The following is a 16,114-nucleotide window of genomic DNA, read 5'->3' as shown; positions in this document are numbered from 1 at the left end:
GTGACCGTGTCACCAAGAGTATGTTTGTTTCTTTTGGATTAATGTGGACTGTCTTCAGTCAATGCTGAGAAAAGATACCGAGTGAGCAGCAATCTCATGCAGCGTTGTTATACTTGGTGATTCGAGCACAGTAAAATAAGTTGCTTGTTCTCATTTATCATTCACTTTAAGCTCCAATCACTAATAGTATTAATCGAATACTATCGAAAAAAGTGATGGCAATATATAATGGACTTGATGTCATGTGCAGCTTATTGCTACTATGCATTGCGACATGGTTAGACGTGCCTTTACCACATGCATCCATTCAAATGATACTATCCTGCAGCCTTTAGCTGCTACAAAGGTGCTTCCTTATTAGGGTTACGGCATGGCCTACGTAATAAAATACTGAAAAGGTTGCTTGACTCCTTTGACAAAGTGTTGTAAAGCATCGTGCACAGCAACCTTCCTTTTAACATGCACAGCAAAGTGATTCAAATTGAAGTGTTTTCCTGTCAATTATATATATATATATATATATATATATATATATATATATATATATATAATATTCAGCAATCAAATGCATTGGCACTTCTTTTCCTATGTGATGACTCATTGGAAACAACAAGTTACTAGACCAAGTTAATATAGCTTGAGGTGCCCAAATTGACATTGACCCGTTGTCAAACCCTATGACAATCGAGTTCTCTCTTTAAAAGTCGTGCACGTGAACGAAGTTACAGCGAGCATCACATGTTGGGTCGAGCCGGTTATCGAACCGATGGGCCGACTCATTAAACCCATATTAAGCCCGCATACGAGCCGAATAAAACCCAGCCTGATGCGTTTTATTTTTACCATTGCTCTTGGAAAGCCCTACTCGATTTCGGTCCTCCACTCGAAGCAGAGCGGAGGAGGTGAAGAAGGAGGTAGCGGGAGAGGGTGAGGAGGGGGATGGATCCGAAGGCCTCGGCGAAGTCGAAGCGAGCCCACACGCAGCACGGCCGGGCGAACCACCCTTCGCCGTCCGCAATCGCCCAGCGGAAGAAGCACGGGAACATCAAGGACAAGAATCCGACGCAGGGCGGAGGAGGAGACGGGGAGCCAAAGCGGTCACGCGTCCCCGCCCTCCCATCCAATTTGGATCGTTACGGCGAGGAGGAGGAAGAGGAGTTGAATGGCGCCCGGAGCCCCGCGGCCTCCGAGGTCGCGCCCAAAAGCAAGGGGGCGGACTTCGGCTATTTGCTCGAGCAGGCTCGGACGCAGCAGCAGGAGCGTCGCAATCTTGCTGCTCGCGGCCTCTCCGCGTCCTCTTCATCGGAAGAGTTTCCCTTTGGTAATGACCTCGCAATCTCTCTCTTCTAATTTGGACTAAGAGGAAACCGTGCTTTGGAGGATGGTAATTGTTCATGGATCTGGTTTTGTAATAAAAGCTGGAACCTAAGTCGACATTTTTGTCATCCATCATCCAAGCGTACCATGATCTTAATTGTAGAATTAGCTATGAATGCTAAAGGAAAGAGATCCTGTTCTTATGTTCCCTGGAAGTAGCTTATTTGTCTTGGCAGCATTGGATGATGTCCTTTGTCTGCATATTTGAACTAGAAGGACAAGAAGAAACATTTAGTTCTATATCCTCTTTTTATGTCAATTTTGTTCGGTTGTAATGTGTGTATACCAAGTTGAGAGTAGTACTTCTGCAGTGGCAATGATTGTTCCATATTATCTTTAGCTTCATGGTTTCCGACTGTGTCAGTTGATGGTTGAGGCTTTGGTATTTCGTGAAGATTTTATGCTATAAGCCATAGACATTAGCCATGATGAAGAACATTGTTTATTTGTATGCTTCATAACAGTTAAATTGTGATAGCATAAAAAATGATCAAACAAGAAGAGGGGATTATTTTCTTACCTATAAACAATCTGAGAAATTAATTGTAAGGTTAGTCACATGGTTTACTGAGATCTGAATTACTTGTCCAGGATAAGTGATTAGATGACATTTGCCAAAGTTTGTTTAGCTACTTCTTTATTGAGCAAGATAAAAAACACCAAAAGCCACCTACCTCCTTATGGTGGGGCAAAGCATACAATTTGAAGCCTTTCTCTAATGCTGTTACGTTTGGTCATTATGAGAATGAAATATGATTTTTTTTGTCCATTCTATATTTTCACTGTAGATTCTGTAATAGTAGTGGATTCTCACTTTTATCTCTCCAGGTTTAATGCAGGGACTGAGCTCTATGCTATCTGTCAGAGGAAAGGGTCTACTATCATTGTGTGAAGATGATAATTTTATCATTGATGACGATGATGATACCTCATCAAGTTATGAGGTATTAATTTCTATTTCATCTTTTATAAGCAACTTCTGTAAGATTTTGCCTCAACCATTTATCAACTCTCAAGCTTCTTGAGAACTAACAGTTCTAGTTAGTTTTTTCTTTTAAGATTTTAGATATCATGTTTTATACTATGCTTCATATTTAGTTCAATAAAAGTATCAAACACAACTTGCTGTAGCTTTTTCTTTCACATATAAACCTATAAAATCTCAATTTTTATTATTTTCTGGGGTTCCCCTCTTTTCTGAATAACCACATTTCATGGTGTCCTATGGTCATATTATACGTAAGGATGCAAATAGATCCTTTTCCTTAATTTGGAAGTATGATGTCTATCATGGCCAGACTACAATTGGCAAATTAGATCAAAGATTTTAAGTCATCATGACTTTCCCATCTGATGCATGTAGGTTTCTAAATTATTATTCTATTAAATACTCCTTGATGTTATAATAATAAGAACATGTTGCGTATCAGGTCCCTTTCCTCTCCATCGATTTGCATGCAATTGATGCACAATTATCAAAACTGAAGCTCTCAGAGAGGCTCTTCATTGAATCAGATTTATTTCCTGAAGAGCAGGTAAGCTTATTTGTCATTGATTTGTTATGGACTATCCCAATCTTGCCTGTGTGTAGTCTGCTTAATGCACATTTTTCTTTCTTCCTGGGGAAGATTCAGTAAACTTTTCTTTTTCTGGGTTGAGGTAGAATGCAAAATGGTTTCGAGTTATCTTTGAGGAAATCCAGTACATGAATATATCAAATGTCTTTAAGGGACATATTATGTTTGTCGACTCATAGACGTCAAGATATCCAGCTTCCAGAAACCTTTTGTTTTTTTAATAAATAGAGAGCTATGAATAATCCTAAAGATTTGGTTTTGTTGGTTTATTATCAAGTTTATATTATCATTGTTTGTAAATCAAAACTAGCAACTTAAAGCTAATTCGTAGGTAAGAATATCTATGAAATTTGTTGCAGCTAAGCTGATAAAATTATAAATTAACTCTTTGAAGTTATGCTATATGGAAGAGTCCAGAGGAAAGGCAAATGATAAGTCTTGTTATGGGCGTTACTATCATCCCATTGGAATAGATTGATGTGCCAATTGACCAGGCACCATAAATATCTAGAAATATGCGCAATACCTGCACTTAGTATCTTCATTTTGAAGACATTCAGAAAGAAAGCTAGCTTTCTATGTGTGTTTTTGTAGAGTATCAGTGCAGTTGCATGTGTCTCTTTAACTATTTATACATGTAGAGAGATGGAGATGGACAATTTGCATATTACTTTTTTGATCGTGGATTAAGTTTGATATGGATTCTGCTTTAAGGGGAATCAAGCAACTAGCTGATTTTAAGGTGAAGTTCCAATGTGAAGAAAAAATAATTGTACCTGTAATCAACTGAGATTGATCATTTAATGCGTGGAAGTGTCAAACACAGATGAACTAACATCCTATTGGCACAAGAAAGATGATTTGGCACCTAGGGCAAGTTGTACAACATCTAATTTGCCTACTTTTTCATTAAATGATCAAGAAGTTGAGAGTTGTTATTGTTTAGAGAAAGTCCTTCCATGTACGGTTTGTTGGCATCTGAAATCTTTGATTTGATTTGCGATTATATATGATAAATGGCTCAGTTTTTCTGTACCTTCTTGCTGCTTTTCTTAGTCAACTGCCAGAATATCATGTTTACTGTTTTGGTGGATATTTTTTGTAGTGTGTTGACGAGTCAAATGAGAAGCAGATATCTGAGCAACCAGAAGATTCAGTAGCAAGTGATGGAAAACATGATTATGTTCCATCAACTTCTATGAATGTGGATGGCCAAAATAACCCTAGTAATCATTACAGAGGTAGTGAAATTGATGAAGGTGCATTGTTGAAGAAGCATCATTCACAATTGTTATCGGGAAATATTACCAAGCTTCATCCAACTAAAGAATTGAGGTCACAAGAGTTTTCCCCAAGCAGACTAACTCAAGGTTCCAACTCCAATCTTAGCATTTATGCCGTTTCAAACCCAATGGGGAACACTACCTCTAAGTTTGAGATGGCAGCAGCAGAAGCAGAGCTTGATATGCTTCTTGACTCACTAAGTGGAACCAGTTTTTCTGGTGCTGCTTCAGATGATCTGATCAATGATGTTTCAGGTCCCAGTAATGCAACTTCTTATTCTTCAGCCAATACATTACCGTTATCCGCCAAGAAAGGTTCTGATTCCTCAATAAATGTACCAACAAGCTCAATTGATGATGCCATTGATGATTTGCTTGCTGTAACATCATTAAGTCTTACGGACAAGAACTACAATGGAAGCACAACAGAGGAGGGAGCATTACATTCTAAGGTTCACGCTTCTCCAGCTTTTGGTTCAAAATCAGCTGATCAGTCTAGCTCCTTGAGAACAGAAGCTAGAACTGCTCTTGATGATGTCGTTGATGATTTGTTTGGTGAGAAATCTGTTTTTTCCGAGGATCAAAAGCAGGAACCATCAGCAATCACCCTTCCTTTGCGACCTCCTTTTGGTTCAAAACCCATGGATGACTTTGATTCTTGGCTTGATACCTTGTGAAGCAGGAATCTGAAGAAAGGGACACAATCAAACTACTCAACATGTCAACTTGGGTGTTCATATCTGCTTTAGCTCAGTTTTGGCAAAATTCCATTTGTTTTATATGGAACACAACTTGACAACTGTTCATCCTTCCAGCACAAATTGGCCAAAGTAACATGCATTGCACATGGATACTATGAATACGTTGCTCATCTCCTTCTGGCCACATGTTCAAAGTCAGCGACTGAAATGCCTTCTTGATGGGTGTTTCAAGTCGTTGGATCTGCCAGTTGAAGAGCGCATTACAGATTTAGCTCATCTGATTTAGCAGAAGAACTTGGCGTTACCTGAATTTTGAACTCGGCAACCTATTCCCAAGATGATATGTTTATTATATGCTTTTCACGTAAAGCGATATGGTGGAAGCATAGCAGAGGGTAATGGTTTGTGTTGTTTTACCATCTCACGCAAACATTCCTGATGATGGTCCATTGTACCCCAAAAAGCCTCGATGTTTGTCCTGGTTACTTTGCTGGCAGTGCTGGAAGGTAAACTTTCATGTTGCTGGTACCTGTTTCAAGTATTGATGCTGACATTGGAGGCTTGGTAAAGAACACATCTCTGTTTCAACTTTTAGTATAACCCTATTCCGAAAAGCTTTCCCTGAGGTGGTCTTCTTTGCAAGCTCTTTTGGTTAATGCAGATGCTTGTGCCACCTTTCAAGGTTTGCTGCCCAGGTAACCTCCTTGTTTGATATACTGTAAGTACATTCAACTTAGTTGTCTCTGTTCCAACTGTTATTGCTATAATTCGGAATCTATAGTTGTTGAATTGCCTGTCACCTCGTCGTAGATCGCTGCTTTCTTGATGATGCGTTAGGAGCATCGTTAGGTGACTTAGTGGCATTGGACTTTTAATGTCTCACAGACGGTTTTGACCAGGAAGTGGTGGGGAATGCTACTGCAGGCGAGGTCAGGTGGCCGGGCTTTTTCTCATTCATTATGCCCACCTCTGCACTCGTCCCTGTGCGTTTATACCAACTCCGCCTCAACCGGGTTGACCCCGGTAGTCGTCGCTTGGCCAATTGGCGAGCGCAGGAGTCAACTGACGTCGACGTCAAATCCACTCACAACAGTGGCGCGAGTGACCATGTGTCTTGCATTTGACATCACGCTGCTGCTTTTTCTCGGGGCCAAAAGAAGGGGCATTGCGTCGAACGCCTGTGCTGCGCATCGATGCGTATGCACTGACGTTTCTCCCACATAGAACCTGCGTGGCGCGCGGGGGTGGATGAAAACGGGCACCCGGAATTCACCATTTAATCTGCAGGGATGGCGTATGCCGTCGGTGGCAATTGGGCGGTGACGGAGGCACGCGGACGATTCAACAATTGGACTCTAAATGGGTTAGTAGAGATAAAATTAAATGAAATATGAAACATGGAGGGTGATCGTAACACCGCTTTCTTTTGAAAAGTGGTCGCCCTCAAAAATCAGATTAACCTTTACGAAGATTGTATCCTCGATGATAAAAGGATCCTCTCTGTCTGGTACTCTGACCTCTGGTCCATCGTGTGGCATACCTCGGTTGCTTGGACCTCTGTTCCCATACTCCCTAATTGCCCTATGTGGCATTATTTACAAGCTCCTCTCCAAGGTGTTAGCAAACAGAATCAGATCCCACCTTGGCAGTCTCATCCAACAGGAACAGTTTTCTTTTGTTGATAAAAGAATCTAGTGTCAACTATAGTTGCCATGTGAGATCACCAATATGCCTACGTGGATAAATATAAGTTTCTTTCTCATCCATTATGACAAGAAAGATAATCACAAGCTTCATTCGATCTTTATTACAAGGAAAGCAATAACAAGATTCTTTCTAATTCATTATAACGAGAAAGGTAATCACATATGTCACGCACTTAATTAAGTCATGCGATACCTTTGCATGTTTATGTGCAAACGTTAGCCTTCCCGAAACCTCCTAAGGGACTATAGGAGGTTTCGGGGAGGTTGACCTTTGCGCACGGACATGCATGAGTATCACACGACTTACGTAAAACCAACTAAATGCTTCCTTCTCATTCTCTAAGATATAAAAAGACATCTTAAGCTCAATGCAAAAGACTCCTTTTGAACTACTCAAACCCACATTTGGAGACCTCAAATTACTAACTATAGTGTCAGAGGGATCAGACTGACAAACCTCTCCCGACCTTAATCTTCATGCAGGTGGCACCTCGAGAGTATGACATTTCACCTTGGAGACATTTCGGATCATCTTACATATATAGGTTCGGGATCACATCAGGTTAACCAAAATGTTAACGATATTTTTTTCCTAATATTTTGATGCTAGAAGGAGGGACTAATGTCATATGAATATTCACCCATCAATCCCCCCAACGAACTCTCTAGCGATGAGGCTCTACCTCCAACCCACAACACTTTTACTCTACTCAAGGGGGACACCTTTCGTCCTTCCCTCATGTGGACATATCGACTTCGATGCAAACAGGTCTTTCTCTCTCAGGGATGACCTCAAGCCACCTATTTGTCCTCGCTAAGGTATTTCTTAACCTCACCCATCAAGTGGAAACGCTAATTGACATGATCTAGGTTATCGCCCTGCTCTTGCCTTAGTTAGCCCAATAAACTATGCCACCATCTCAGTCGTGATCAGTATCTCAACCGCCACTAGCTCTGGTGCCCGTTAGAATTCCTAGCCCAATGTAGTGTCAACGTCTTAAGATCACCCAAGGCCTAAAGAACCATTGGTCGAGGAAGCACCTTGCTCCCCAATCGTGAAATTCAACACACCGCTACACCATTGCTTCGCTCCATCTGAATCTAAGGCCTAGCCAGTGGATCTAATAGATGACTCCTTATGGATCTAACTACGATAAATGAACTATCATCTAGAAGAGATATAACAAGAGTTCTAGCAATCTCGGAGAGAAAGGTTGGATTGCCCCACCTCAAGTCGATCCTCATTCACTCAAAACAAACGGGAGGAGTTAATCTCACCGAACATTTACCTCCTAATATAAGAGCCCTTTGACGGTAATATTGGCTCGATAGAGCACATTATCGCCTTCCACACCTAGATGTCGCTGTATGACACCTCGAACGCCCTAAATGTCATGCCTTCGTGATAATGTTAAGAAGTAGGGCACAAGAATGGTAAACTTGCTTGAAGCTCCTCTTAGTTAGCTCATTCGCTCAGCTCATAAAGAAATTCAATCTATACTTCCTCGGGAATGTGCGGCTGAGGCCATCGATAATAATTCTTCTCGAACTCAGGCAAGAGAATGAAAAAATACTCTATGACTTTGTTACTCGATTTGCTAACGAGATCTGAGGCATGCAAGAAACCCATCTGTTTCTTGTAATACAAGCCTTCATGATGGGCTCAAGCCTTCTTGCTTTTTCTAATAGTTGGTAGAGAGGCTAGCGACCCGAGCTCCGAGTCGACTCCGTTAAACATGACTAAAATCGAAATATTTTCATATATAAAGAAAAAAAAAGCTCTTGAAAGACCCTCAATCGATAAAGATATCTCCGAAGAGGAGGAACCAATCCAAGTACAACCACCTCCACCGTGATTATGATTATGACGCAGAGGACTATTGCGATTTAAAGGAGCAAATCGAGGAACTCATTCATCGATGACATCTTAGAAGGTTTGTCTGGAGGCACTGAGAACCTTCGTCCCGACCTTGGGGGCTGACGGAGAGGTAGATTAACGTTATCATCGATGGACTTGCCTCGGGAGGAGATAGCTCTTCGAGTAGTAAAACTTTCTCTTAGTCTACCATCGAAGAGCATTGAAGTTCGATGATGACTTGAAATAACCTTCAAGGAAGAAGAGACAAAGTGCCTCAACCCAAACGACAATGGTTCCTTGGTGGTTTGAGTGGGGATGATTAACACCTGAGTGAAGAGGGTCACGCTCAAGTGAAGGGTTATGATTGATACAGCATGCATGTCACATTTGGGGATAAACCTTGCTTCAAAATAGTGATGACTAAATTCATGATGATAATTTTCAACGAAAACCAACGTTGGAAAGCTAATAAGTAACTCGAGAGAGTCACGCTAGTGCTTTCTAATGACAATCTCCCTACCAAAGAAGGCATAGCCCGAGATGCCACTGATCGATTATCAAAATTTCATTAAGTCCCTCCCACAACTCGACTCAATTGAGTTGCTAATAGAGGCACCCTTGGACAAAAGCTCACGATGGCGAAAAGAGGATATGAAGTCCACCACTACGGAAGGACTTGAAATATGTCATGGCAAAACAAACAAATTTTATGCATATAAATTGAGGTTAACTTGCCATAATGGGAGGACCTAAAGTCCGCCATGGTGGAGGGGGGGACTTAAAGCTCGCCATGGTGGGAGGACCCAAAATCCGCCACGATTGAGAGAGGACCTTTAAAATCCACCACAGGAATGGAGAACCTAAAATCCACCATGGCATAGGGAGGGCTCGAAGCTTACTACGTTGGAAGGAGGACTCAAGATCCACCATACAAAAGAAGACTTTAAACTCGCCACAGTGGATGAAGGACATAAAGCTCGCCATGATGGGAGGACTCGAAATCTTCCACGACAGAGAGAGGACCCAATATCTACCATGATGGATGAAGGATTTGAAGTCCGCCACGATGGGAGGATCCAAAATCCATCATGGTGAAGGGAGGACTTGAAGCCTGCCATGGCATGAGGACCCCAAATCCGCCACACCAGAAGGAGAACTTGATGGAGGCATAAGATAGATCCATAGCGAGAAAAAGATAGATCCATCATGATGGAAGCACAAGCCTAATGTGTCCGAGACACATGAGTTAGGAAAACTCAACTCACATGAAAAATCTACCACTATAGAGGCACAAGACCAACGTGCCCAAGATGTATAAGTTAGGAAAATATGACACACGTAAAAAAAAATTTATTACCATGAGTCATAAGGCCCTATACCCGAGATGCATGAGTCGAAAATACCCGACTCATGTGAAGAAATTCACTATGCCTAACCGAGGCCAGCACAAATCCACTATAGCAAAAGCATAGGGCGAAACATGCCCAAAACACATGAGTTAGGAAAACCTAACCCGCATAAAAAAAAATCCATCATAGTGGAGGCATAAGGCCAATGTGCCCGAGACATATTGCTAGTTGCAGGTGTCCTACAAGTCAATCACGTGAGTGATGACACATGTGATTCGCTACATAATCTCTTTTGGTTAATATTAATAATATTATTTTCTCACTTTATATTATATGATGACTATATATTGTGATGTCCTTGAATTTATGAAATGAGAATTGAATCATGATGAGATCATTATAATGAGACGAATTCGCTTTTAAACACATATCCTAAATATTCTTAGTCATAGGTTTCTCGAGAAGGACATCGAAATAACCGAATAGATTAGTGTGCTATATACTTGTCCATCTGATGGAGGCAGTTGGTCTCATATTGCTTATGTGGGGATATTAAAGATATAAAGTAGGTGCTCACTAGAGAATGAGTTCTGATTAATGATACCTTATTGTCAAACAATGATTCAATAATCATAGTTGTGTATCTGGACCTTAGATTTGAGATACTAAGGATGTCTTATTTGAGTATATCATTCTTTGATACCGGACTTATAGGTTTGGAAGTTTCGGATCTAGTACAGATAGTCATTGGGAATGACATCCAACCTTACAAAGGCAATTGGTGTCAATAGAAGATCATCCACTCTCGATATCATGAGAGGAATATTTTGTTTATTCTCACTCAAGCAAATCCTTGGCCAGGGTTAGTTGGATCATGATGAATCCGATTAAAGTGAGACTCGAATGGATTCCGTATGGGTTTGACAGCACTATGCCCGATATACAGTCTCTGGAATATTAGATAGATGAGAGACTATAGATACACACGGTAACTGAGGGTAGACGTGTCTAATGGATTAGATCCTTTTGTATTATTTGAGAACTATAGTATAGTGACCTAGTACATCCACAGTCGACGAGTTGAGTGAATTATTATGTGAACGACAATTCACTGAGACAAAAAGAGTTCTGATATGTGTAACTCATGACTAACTCGATATTGGGCCTAGAGGATCACACACATATTGTGGATAATATAACGAATAGAGGATTAGATATGGGATATCCGATAAGCTCCTATTTTGATGGATCATTTGGAGAAACTCAATAAAGCTTAGAGTAGTTATTAGATAGGGATCTAATATCCATTAAGCTAGTGATTATTGGATGAGGATCTCATACCCACTAAGAATGATCTATTAGGGTTAGTTGAAGGAGATACTTTATAAATAAGAGTTGGGACTAAAAGGGTCAAAGGGTGGACCCCTATCTCCCCTTCTTCCTCCAACCGACTACCACTCTCTAGCGTAAGAGGACATCAAGAGGGATTGATCCCTCCTCGTATGTTGTTGTATGGTGGTGCACGATTACGAGGAAAGAACATGCTGCATGAAGATATATGTCGTTATTGCGTTTATTACGTGGATCACTGCTAGATGGGTGTTTTCAAGAGCTCTTTCATCCATGGACTAGGATCTACGATCTTAGGGGATGTACAAGTTCTCCTATATGAGAACATCTTATACCCTTTATGTAGTTTTCGATTTCTCAAGTTTTATGCTGTCGATCTTCATATGACGATTCGTTAAAATTGTTTTAGAAAATCAAATTTTGTTTTTATTTTCTGTTATGCATGTGATGCTCCACTAAGCTTTCTAACACATATGAGACAAGAAAACCTAACCCATGTGAAAAAATTCATTATGGCGTAGGCCCAAGGTGAGATGTGCCCAAGGCGCATGTCGGAAAAACTTGACCTACGTGAAAAGAAATATGTTATGACGGGGGCATAAGACAAATGCGCCTAAGATTCCTGAGTCGAGAAAACCCAACTCTAGTAAAGAGAAATCAACTACGATGGTAGTGCAAGACCAAATGAACTCGAGATATGTGAGTTGAGAAAATTCAACCTGCGTGAAAATAAATCAATTATGGTAGAAGCACCAGGTCAAATGCATCCGAGACATATGAGTCAAGAAAACCTGACCCGTGTGAGACACAAGGCCAATCACAAGCTTTCTTTTCATCTATTATAATATGGTTAAAGTCCATTTTAGCCCTTATGATTTTGGTCATAAACTACTTAAATGTTAGTCATATGTGCCCTATAAGCCAATCACATGAGTGATGGCACGTGTGACACAATATACACTCTTTTTACTTATTATTATCTATTAATATTTTTTCTCACTTTATATTGTTTGTTGCATATATTGTGATGTTCATAGATATGTACAAAAAAAATTATATTGTAATGAGATCATGATAATAAGACTGATTCGTCTTTAAACACATACCCTAAATAATCTCAATCATATGTTACTCGAGAGGCATATCGAGATAATCGGATAGACTGGTGTGTTGTATGCTTATCCATATGATGGAAGTAACTAGTCTCCTAACTGCTTGTGTGAGGGCATTAGTGATATATTGCATGTGCTCATTGGAGAATGAGTTTACTAATTAATCTGCTCACAAAATGCTACATGGTTGATGATACCTCATTGTTAGACAGTTGTTCCATCATCGTAGTTTTTATTTGGTCCTTAGCCTTGAGACAATGAGGATGTCATGTCTGAGTACTCTACTCTTTGATACCAGACTTATAGATCAGGAAGTTTACGACCTAGCATAGTCAGTCATCATAAGTGACAGCCAACCTTCTAAGGGCAATTAAGCATTAATAGATAATCATCCGCTCTCGATGTAATAAAAGAAATATAATATGTATTCTTGTTCAGGCAAATCTCTTGTCATGGTCATTCGAATTGGGAGAGAAAGAGCTTTCCAGGATAATCCAATTATAGCGAGACTCGAGTAGAAACCGTGTGGACCTAACATCACCATACCTAATATATGATTTTTGAAATATTAGATAGATAAGGGACTACAGATACATAGTAACTAAGGAAAGACATGTCCAATAGATTGGATTTCCCTGTATCGTTTGGGGACTACGGCGTAGTAGCCTAGTACATCCATAGTCGATAAGTCGATAATAATTCGCTAAGTTAAAATGAATTCTAATATGTATAACTTACGGCTAGCTCGATATTAGACCAATAGGGTCACACACATACGGTAAGTGTTGCGACAAATAGTGGTTCTGATATAAGATATCCGTTAGAGCCCCTATTTTAATGGATATCTAATAAACCTTTAAATTATTGGATATTGTGGATAAGGTCTTATAAGAGCTAATGAGATATTATTGGGTATAGATCCATTAATCTAATAGGCTTGCATAGTTGGATGGAGATCTAGTACCTAATAGGGCAGGATTCATTATGGTTAAGTTAACAAGAACCTCTTTAAATATGAGGGAAGCAAAGGTGGTATAGGCTAAATCCTATTAGCTGCCACCTTCTATACTCCTCTCTCCCTCTCCTCCTCAGCCAATAGCATCAATTTGGGATGTGTGGACAACAATAAGGGTCAGCCCCTTCTTAATCGCACAGTATGCGTGGAAAGGACGATTTTGCAGTGATATGAGGAGCGTCTACCGTGTGGAGCACCGCTAAAGATGAGGACAATTGACCTCATTCATTCTCTCCCACAAATATGTAGTTTTTAAAGATATACGATCTCTCTAAATAACATATCTTTTACATATGTGTAGTTTTTTGTTTTGCGAGTTTTTATGTACCAATCATCGTATGACGATGAAAATTTATTTCTGTGAAAAATTCTAGAATTTTATTTTTCTGTTCTTCCGCTATGCGTGTGATGCTGCTATAGATTTCCTAATATTAAGCTCTTATGATTTACTTATATTTAAAATAATCTCTAAATTTTAAAAAGTACAAAGATCCATCTTGTCGAGGAAGAGGAAACGATGGAGGTCATAATTGTAAATAAAGGCAGAGAGGTAGAGGTAGGAGAGGCTGGAGGCGGAAGTGGGGGCGAGTTGAACCACCATGTCGTAGGTGTGACGGGTGAGAGCACAGGAGAGGACGAAGTGAGAGGCAATGGAGACGAAGATACCTAAGAGAAGGAAGAGAGACTAGGAGACCACTACATATATAACGTCGGACTGGTTGGCGCACATCCACCTGAGGCAGGACCAAAAGTTCTTGAGCTCATTGTTAGCATCGGAGAAGCTACATGTGTACGATGCTCTACTAGGCAACAACGGCTCGATGCTACTGTTGGTGGTTATTTTCACGACGATGCCTCCTCTCGTCATTGATGGTGGTCTCGATTTTTTTTTTTAACTTCAGTTACATGTACCATTATATTAATGACTTATTGATAGTTAATATATCACATAATTAAAGTATGACATATATTAACTCAAACTTCACAAGAGGGGCTTTTTGTTAGCCATAGGTACCCTACAAGCAAATCACGGTGATTACATGTGTGAAATGACACATAGTCTTTTTTGCTTATTATTATTATAATATTTTCTTACTTTATATTGCTTGTTGCACATATATTGTGATGTTCATGGATATATCCAATGAGAATCGGATCGTGATGAGATCACGATAATGAGACTGATTCACCTTTAAACATAAACCTTAAATAAGCATGTTCATAGGTTACTCGAGAGGGACATCGAGATAACCGGATGTACTAGTATATTATTTACCCGTTTATATGATGGAAGTGGCTGGTCTCATAGTTGCTCGTGTGGGGACACTAGGCTACAATGCAGGTACTCATTGAATAATGAGTTTACTGATTGATCCACTTATAAAATGTTGGATGGTTGATAACAAGGTATGTGATATCGTACCGTACCGACGTTTCGAGGTTGGCTCGATATGATACGATACCGGCGTACCGAGCGGTACACCAGGGCTTACCGAGCGATTTTCTCTTACTGTAGCGTCGCTACAGTGTATTACTGTAGCACTTTAGCACGATCCGTCCGATAGCGGGCGATCCGCATACCGATATGTCGTTAGACCGGTACGTACCGCCCGTACCGGGTGATACCATTCGAAATTGCATACCATGGTTGATAATACCTCATTGTCAAACAACGACTTCATCATCCTAGTGGTATACCTAGTCCTTAGACTTGAGATACCAAGTATATCTTGTATTAGTACTCTACTCTTTAATACTAGACTTAGAGGTTTGGAAGTTTCAGATCTAGTACAACCGGTTATCGGGAGTAACAACCAAACTTACGAGAGCTATTGAGTATTGATATAGGATCATTCGTTCTTGATATCATAAGAGAAATATATTATGTGTTCTTGCTTAGACAAATCCTTCGCCAAAGTCATCCAGATTGATAGAGAGTTCTACGAGAGAATCCGATTAGAGTGAGACTCGAGGAGAAACCATATGAGTATGATAGCACCATGCCCGGTATACGGTATTTAAGATATTATATATATTAGTGATTATATGTACATGGTAATTGAGGATAGATAGTTCCAAAGGATTTGATTCACTTGTATTGTCTGAGGACTGCAGCATAGTGGCTTAGTACATCTATAGTCGATAAGTCGAGTGAGTTATTATGGTGAACAATTCACAAAGCCAGAAGGAGTTCTGACATATATAACTCACGGCTAGCTCGATATTGGGCTTAGAGGGTCACGCACATATTGTAGGTATTACGATAAGTAGAGATTGAGATATGAGATATTCGTTAGAGCCCTATCTTATTGGATATCCAATAAGCCCATGAATTATTGGATCCTTTGGATGAGATCCAATAAGAACTAATGAGAAATTATTGACTAGTAACCTACTAATTTAAGAGGCTTGGGTAGTTGGATGAAGATCTAATACCCAATATGATAGGATCTATTAGAGTTAAGTTGACAATGAGCCTCTATAAATAGGAGAGAACTAAAGGGATATAGGCTAGGCATTTTTTGTTGTCACCTCATCCTCATATAGTATGTGTGTTAATGAAGTGCATCTTCACAGCCCCTGTCATGTAGATCACCCGCTAGAAAGGAGGACACTTGACCTCTTTCATCCTCTCCCATAGATCTATAAGAATTTAAGAATACGATCTCCTTAGGTAACATATATATCTTACACGTTGATTTTTTAATTTTGCGAGTTTTATGTACCAATTTTTACATGACGATGAATGTTTTTTTAGAAAATTTTAGATTTTTTATTTTTTGTTC

The 16,114-nt window shown here is 39.9% G+C and overlaps 1 protein-coding gene across 1 annotated transcript; it reads left to right on the top strand.

Moving 5' to 3' along the window:
* Positions 1–858: 858 nt before the first annotated feature.
* On the top strand, positions 859–5,737 carry LOC135622653 (protein ECERIFERUM 16-like). Its single transcript, XM_065124670.1, has 4 exons — positions 859–1,321; positions 2,206–2,321; positions 2,808–2,912; positions 4,060–5,737. The coding sequence occupies exons 1-4, from the start codon at positions 940–942 to the stop codon at positions 4,912–4,914; spliced, it is 1,458 nt and encodes a 485-aa protein (XP_064980742.1). The 5' UTR covers positions 859–939; the 3' UTR covers positions 4,915–5,737.
* The last annotated feature ends 10,377 nt before the right edge of the window (positions 5,738–16,114 follow it).

The sequence above is a fragment of the Musa acuminata genome, chromosome BXJ2-9 (genome assembly GCF_036884655.1).
Source record: "Musa acuminata AAA Group cultivar baxijiao chromosome BXJ2-9, Cavendish_Baxijiao_AAA, whole genome shotgun sequence".
NCBI lineage: Eukaryota > Viridiplantae > Streptophyta > Magnoliopsida > Zingiberales > Musaceae > Musa > Musa acuminata.
Note: the sequence above shows the minus strand (reverse complement) of the source record. Positions and strands in the feature narration are given on the sequence as shown.